The following is a 6,918-nucleotide window of genomic DNA, read 5'->3' as shown; positions in this document are numbered from 1 at the left end:
GGAGTCACATGGCCTTGAGTTAAAGCCCCAGCTCTGTCACATACCTGTTATGTGACTCTGGACCACTGAATTTTCCTCTCTGAGCTTTAGTGACTTGTCAATAAAATGGGATCATAAGTGTGTTACCCGCCTGGCATTGCTGTGAAAATAAGATCAGATTGTGAATGTAACTGTGCAGCACAGTGTCTGGCTCCTCGTAAGGGGTTATGTTGTTATGATTAGGAATGGCTCTGGGGTGTAAGGAGGGAGCAGGCCCCCAGCCCTGGAACAAGAAAGGATGGGGGAGGGGGCATTTGCAGACATGAAGTTTTGTTGAAAGGACAGAAAAACTGAGGCCCAGGGAGACGGGTCTTTCCAGAGGTCAGAGAGCACCTTGCAGGCCCAGCAAGCACCAGAGACAACAGGAAAGACCCCCTTCCACATCTCCATGGGGAATTAAAGTCAGAAGGGATCAAAGGTGAGGAGTGGGCCCTTTAAATCCTAAGCTCCACCTTTGCTTAGAAGGGTCTTTGGGACTATAAAAGGGGGTGCAGTTCCTCTCCGCTCTTGAAAACCATCAGCTGCTCCTGTCTGCGGGCCCCCAGCCCACTTCTCTCCAGCCACCTACCACCAACACTCCCCCGGGTGCCATGCAGCTGCCACCCTTTGACATGTGGAAGGACTACTTCAACCTGAGCCAGGTGGTGCTGGCACTGATCCAGAGTCGGGGGCAAGGGTTGGAGACCCAAGGGACTGGGGAGCCGAGACCCGGGCCCCATGTGGAGCAGGATCAGGGGCAGGGCGGACGCGGGGCCGGCGGGGGCCTGGCCACCCTGTGCAACTTTTGCAAACACAATGGAGAGTCTCGCAACGTGTACTCCTCACACCAGCTGAAGACCCCGGAGGGCGTGGTGGTGTGTCCCATCCTGCGGCATTACATATGTCCCCTGTGCGGGGCCACCGGGGACCAGGCCCACACACTCAAGTACTGCCCACTTAACGGAGGGCAGCAGTCTCTCTACCGCCGCAGTGGGCGCAACTCAGCCGGCCGCAAGGTCAAGCGCTGAAGACCGTCAGGTACCCACCCGCTGCAGCCCCAACCCTCCCTGGTTCAGCCCTCCCAAGCCCCTGGACTCTCCCCATCTCTGGACTCGTTCGGCCCTTTGAAATGTCTGACTCTCAGTACTCGATTCCTGCTGGATCCTGGAACAACGGACGCAGTGGGAAGCCAGGCCATCTCCGCCGCCCCTTAGAACTCTCAGCTCTCCGGACTCTTGTCTGGGAGTGTCTGTGGATTCTCCGGTGCAGCGGGATCCCCTACGCCTTGGACCACACAGCCCTGTGGCTCCTCCTGGGCCACAGTCCATGGATCTTTAGTTCTTCTGGGACACTTGCCCTGCCTCTTTGACTTCTCAGCCCTCAGGGTCCCATTCCTTGGGGAATTCTTGGACCGTTGGGCTTGCAGGACTCCGCTGTGCTCTCCCAGGGACACCCCTGAGAATCTCGAGAGAGTAAACAGGCTGGCGTAGACCTTCCAGCACAAGAACTTCAACATGGGATTCTGACTTAAATCAGCCTTCTCCGCCTCCTTGGGGCCACCGGCAGACACACCGTTTCATCGTGGATGGCACCGGATGGGTCCCGCCCTCAGCATCGTATCCGTCAAGAGCTGGGGGAAGGAGGGGTCACGTCAGAGGGGCACCACGTCTTCGCAAGCTTGTCTGGGGCTGGAGAGCCTTGGGGTGAGCCAGTACCCTTGAACTCCCCCCCCCCTCGTTGTTCTTCCCATCGTTCATTCCGTTTTACTGCGCTCCTGCCCCCACGGTGATGGCAAATCACCGATGGGTCTTTTCCGTAGCGAGAGGGCGTCTCTCCGCCACCTCCCACCCGCCCCCACAAATGCCCACAGTTTGTAAAATGGCCCTTTCTGTCCTCCCCTGTTTTTTTCAACCTCCAACAGTTTAGTAAACGAAGCTCCCAAAGAAAAGGGGTTTTAATGCCCGGAGGGGAATGGCAACCGCCTAGATTTTATTTTAGGGGCAAAGAAAAGCCCCAGATTTTTAAGTTGTTTGGTTTTTAGCTCAGGGCTGGGCCCGGGTGTTGAGCTTTAGTGAATAAATAAAACGCGTTTCTGGTTGTCTTTGAAATCGCTACGTCTGTTTCCTCCGAGGCTGGGGGTAGGGGGAGGGTGGGGAGACCGAGTTTGTCCTAAAACGTGGGAAGCAGGAGGCGGAGCAGGAAGGAGACCCGGGTCCCTCCCACGAACGTGCCTCCCCATACATCTTCCGACACAGGTCACCTGTGGACTGTTCCCTAAATCCCAGCCTCCACCTCGACCCTAGAATCCTTTTCTTCGTCTTCTTTTTTTTCGGGCTCTGTCCAGGGTGCCCTCCCACCCTTGCTAGAACCCAGATCATCCAGGACCTATTTTGTGGTGGTTTCAAACTCGGCTCCCAGAGCCCATCGGAGAGGTGACCAAAAAGACTGCTCCCTGCTCTGGGGGAAACACACATACCACAAAACGTTGCATATGATACCAGCGCTTTTTTTCTTCCCACCAGCGCTTTTTTTCTTCCCATCATCCCACACATATTTATTGAGCCCCTACTTTGTGCCAGGCGCTGTTCTGGACATTGCTGGTTACAGCAATGAGCAAAACAGACAAGGCTCCTGCCCTCATGGAGGTGACATTCTAGTGGAGAAGGGGGTGAGGTGACAATCAAAAGTTCGTCCAGGTTCTAAAGATCTTCGGAAAACCGGAATGAACTTTTTAGCCAACATAATATCAGGTGGGTGATAAGCGCAGTGAAGGATAAGAGGCAGGGCAAAGGGGTGGAGAGTGAAGGAGGGGCTGTTTTGTATGGAAGGTGGTCAGGGGAGGTCTTTCTGTGGAAGTGACACTTCAGCAGAGTCCAGATAAATTGAGGAAACCAGAAGGGCATTCCATGCATCGGTGACAGTAAGTTCAAAGGCCCTAAGGTCGAACTGAATCTTTGCAGAAGAAGCAGGAACCCAGCCGAGTTAAGATCAGAGAGGCATAAAGGGTAGGCAGAGAGTTCAGAATCTTGCAGACTTTGGTGAGAATCTGACCTTCATTGTGCATTTGCACTCTGAAATTCATCTTGGGCTCCGCTCTCACATACTCTGCTGCTAAGCTGCTAAGTCACTTCAGTCGTATTCGACTCTGTGCGACCCCATAGACGGCAGCCCACCAGGCTCCCCCATCCCTGGGATTCTCCAGGCAAGAACACTGGAGTGGGTTGCCATTTCCTTCTCCAATGCATGAAAGTGAAAAGTGTAAGTGAAGTCGCTCAGACGTGTCCAATTCTTAGCGACCCCATGGACTGCAGCCTTCCAGGCTCCTCCGCCCATGGGATTTTCCAGGCAAGAGTACTGGAGTGGGGTGCCATTGCCTTCTCCGCTCACATACTTTAGTTACATAGAAAAAACTAGAGACCTCTGCTCACAGGTCCTTTCAAAAAATGCAGATCTGCCCACAACAGAGATCCCCAAATCCCTCAAACAACAGCCAGAAGGGATGCCCTAACCCCAGAGCTGTGGTGTGCCTGCACGGGCAGGTTGAGCCTTGGAGGAAGTGGGGCACTCTGGCAAATGGTGGGCAAGGGTTATGGAAAGCAACAAAGGGATGATAGTACTCAGGGCAATGATGACAGGTGGAGGGCCACATTTTAGACCAGAGAAGTGAGAGGAGGAAGATGTTCAGGTCAGTCTGGGATGGAGGATAGATACAAAGTGCCTGGGGACATCCAAGATGAAAGCGTCCAGGAGACCTGATCTGGGGCTCCGAGGAGAAGATGGAGACAGACAATTAGTGACCAAAGTTTGGTTTTGTTTTTTGATGAATTTTCATTTATTCAGCAGATAATTAAGTGGCAGGGGAGCTCTGACAAGAGCTGAGGACACAAGGAGCCAGAGGAATAATGTCCCCTGACCTTAACCTCCCCCAGCACCTCACTGTTGAAGAGCTCCATACTGCTCTGCTGATGGCTCCCTACCAGCAGCCTCTGCACAAGCTCCAGACCAGATTTAGACCCAACTCGCCGCTCAGCCCACACACTCATGGAGCCCCAGCATCCTGGGTGCCTGCCCTGGATGCGCAGTATATTCACTTAAAAGGGCTGCCATAACAAAGGACCATAAACTGGGGGGCTTGAAACACTGGAAATGCATTCTCTCACAGTTCTGGAGGCTAGGAATCTGAAATCAAGCTGTTGGCAGTGTTGCATTCTCTTCCAAGGCTCTAGGGCAGGATCCTTGCCTCTTCCAGCTTCTGGTAGCCCCAGGCCTTCCTTGTTTCTGACAGCTTCACTCCCATCTCTGCCTCTCTCTTCACAGGGCTGTCTTCTTCCCTCTGTGTGTCTCTCTCTTCTTATAAGGACAATGTCATGTTGGCTTAAGGACCCACCCTACTCCAGTATGACCTCCCCTTAAGTAATTACATCTGCAGGGACCCCTTTTCCAAATAAGGTCACATTCTGAAGAAGGGGTTCAGATCAGATCAGATCAGATCAGTAGCTCAGTCATGTCCGACTCTGCGACCCCATGAATCGCAGCACGCCAGGCCTCCCTGTCCATCACCAACTCCCGGAGTTCACCCAGACTCACGTCCATCGAGTCAGTGATGACATCCAGCCATCTCATCCTCTGTCGTCCCCTTCTCCTCTTGCCCTCAATCCCTCCCAGCATCAGAGTCTTTTCCAATGAGTCAACTCTTCGCATGAGGCAGCCAAAGTACTGGACTTTCAGCTTTAGCATCATTCCTTCCAAAGAAATCCCAGGGCTGATCTCCTTTAGAATGGACTGGTTGGATGTCCTTGCAGTCCAAGGGACTCTCAAGAGTCTTCTCCAACACCACAGTTCAAAAGCATCAATTCTTCGGCGCTCAGCCTTCTTCACAGTCCAACTCTCACACCCATACATGACCACAGGAAAAACCATAGCCTTGACTAGACGGACCTTTGTTGGCAAGGTAATGTCTCTGCTTTTGAATATGCTATCTAGGTTGGTCATAACTTTCCTTCCAAGGAGTAAGCATCTTTTAATTTCATGGCTGCAGTCACCATCTGCAGTGATTTTGGAGCCCAGAAAAATAAAGTCTGACACTGTTTCCACTGTTTCCCCATCTATTTCCCATGAAGTGATGGGACCGGATGCCATGATCTTCGTTTTCTGAATGTTGAGCTTTAAGCCAACTTTTTCACTCTCCACTTTCACCTTCATCAAGAGGCTTTTTAGTTCCTCTTCACTTTCTGCCATAAGGGTGGTGTCATCTGCATATCTGAGGTTATTGGTATTTCTCCTGGCAATCTTGATTCCAGCTTGTGTTTCTTCCAGTCCAGCGTTTCTCTTGATGTACTCTGCATATAGGACTTCAATATTTTTGGGGGGGGGGGGGGCTGGGGACACAGTTAAAACCCACAGATCACCTTATACTCACCAGGTCCTAACTGACCTCATCCCCCCAACTGGGACCTGAGCTGGAGACCTGGGTGTCACCTAGACACCTCCCTTTCTGTCCCCAACCTGACAGTCACCACACTCTGCATATCCTGCCTCTCAAATGTCTCCCAATTCATTTCCACCGTCCCTGCCCTGGCCCAGGCTCTCCCACCCGCTCTTTGCCCTTCCCCCCAGACTTCTCCCTTTACTCTGGCCAATAATCTCATCCTCTCCCACCCACTTTCCACACCACAGCGGGGTTCTTTCCAACGCACACATCACACCCTGCCCATCCTGACTCATTCAAGCTCCTTAACATTGCTCATAAGGTCCTTGCATGGGCTGCCTCTGATTCATGGATCCTTCATGGGGCATATGGTGGGACCTCATCTAAACCCAGCCCTGGTGAAAGTCAGCTTGCCACCCCACTCTGCGCCTGTACCCCCTCAGAAAAAAATATGAACAGAGAAGAACACACAATCATGGGGACTCAACACTTTTATATCCAATGACCTCAAGTAACTGGTTCTATTTGTCTCCATTTCCCTAGCCATTCACTATTTCATGCTTTCTCCTCTCTCTCCGAGAACTTCAGCACCTCCTTTTCACCCCTGACCTTCCTTCCCACGCTACTGAGACAACAGAAGGAACCAGGAGAGAACATGTTCCCAACACTGTTGACACTACATCAACACCTGCCTGTCTCCGTGCCCATATAGCCCCTCCCCGTTTATTGTGGCCGAACAGCCCAGGCCCCTTAGACCAACCCCTACTTGTGCCCTGAGTCCCACCCATCGTGCCCACTCAAGGACATGAGGCCGTGATTCTCTCCTCTCTCCTCCAGAGCATCAATCTCCCCTTCTCTGGATCACCCCATAGGCACACAAACATACCACAACATCTCCCATCTTAAATAAACCTCTTGAGATCCTGAGCCTCCTTCCAGATACCATTCCATTTTCTCTCTAGAAAGGATCATCTACACTGGCTCTCTCTATAACCTCTCTTTGAACTCACCCAATTAAGCTCCTGCCCCCACCACACCTCCAAAATTGCCCTTTCCAGGATTACTGATGAATTCTGTGTCACCAGCCCCAGCGATCGGTTCTCAGACTTCATTGAACTTGGCTTCTAGCCAGCATTTGGCCTCGTTAACCCTTCCCTCCTTGCTTGGATTTCCTAGGTGGCTCAGTGGTAAAGAATCTGCCTGCCTGCCAATGTAGGAGACACAGGTTCGATCCCTGGGTCAGGAAGATACCCTGGAGAAGGAAATGGCAACCCACTCCAGTATTCTTGCCTGGGAAATTCCATGGACACAGGAGCGTGGTAGGCTACAGCCCCATCAGGTTGCAAAGAATTGGACAAGTCTTAGCGACTGAACCATAAAGCCCTCTATTTGCACTTCTCGCTCGGCCTCCAGGACAGCAGACCACCCTGGATCTCCTTTCACTCCCTGACTGCTCTTCCTCAGTCTTCTTG

The 6,918-nt window shown here is 52.3% G+C and overlaps 1 protein-coding gene across 1 annotated transcript; it reads left to right on the top strand.

Moving 5' to 3' along the window:
* Nucleotides 1–629: 629 nt before the first annotated feature.
* On the top strand, nucleotides 630–2,075 carry NANOS2 (nanos C2HC-type zinc finger 2). Its single transcript, XM_055553427.1, has one exon. It carries the CDS (start codon nucleotides 630–632, stop codon nucleotides 1,044–1,046), a length of 417 nt encoding a protein of 138 aa, XP_055409402.1. The 3' UTR covers nucleotides 1,047–2,075.
* The last annotated feature ends 4,843 nt before the right edge of the window (nucleotides 2,076–6,918 follow it).

The sequence above is a fragment of the Bubalus kerabau genome, chromosome 17 (genome assembly GCF_029407905.1).
Source record: "Bubalus kerabau isolate K-KA32 ecotype Philippines breed swamp buffalo chromosome 17, PCC_UOA_SB_1v2, whole genome shotgun sequence".
Classification (NCBI taxonomy): Eukaryota; Metazoa; Chordata; class Mammalia; order Artiodactyla; family Bovidae; genus Bubalus; species Bubalus kerabau.
This window is presented reverse-complemented; position numbering and strand designations above follow the sequence as displayed.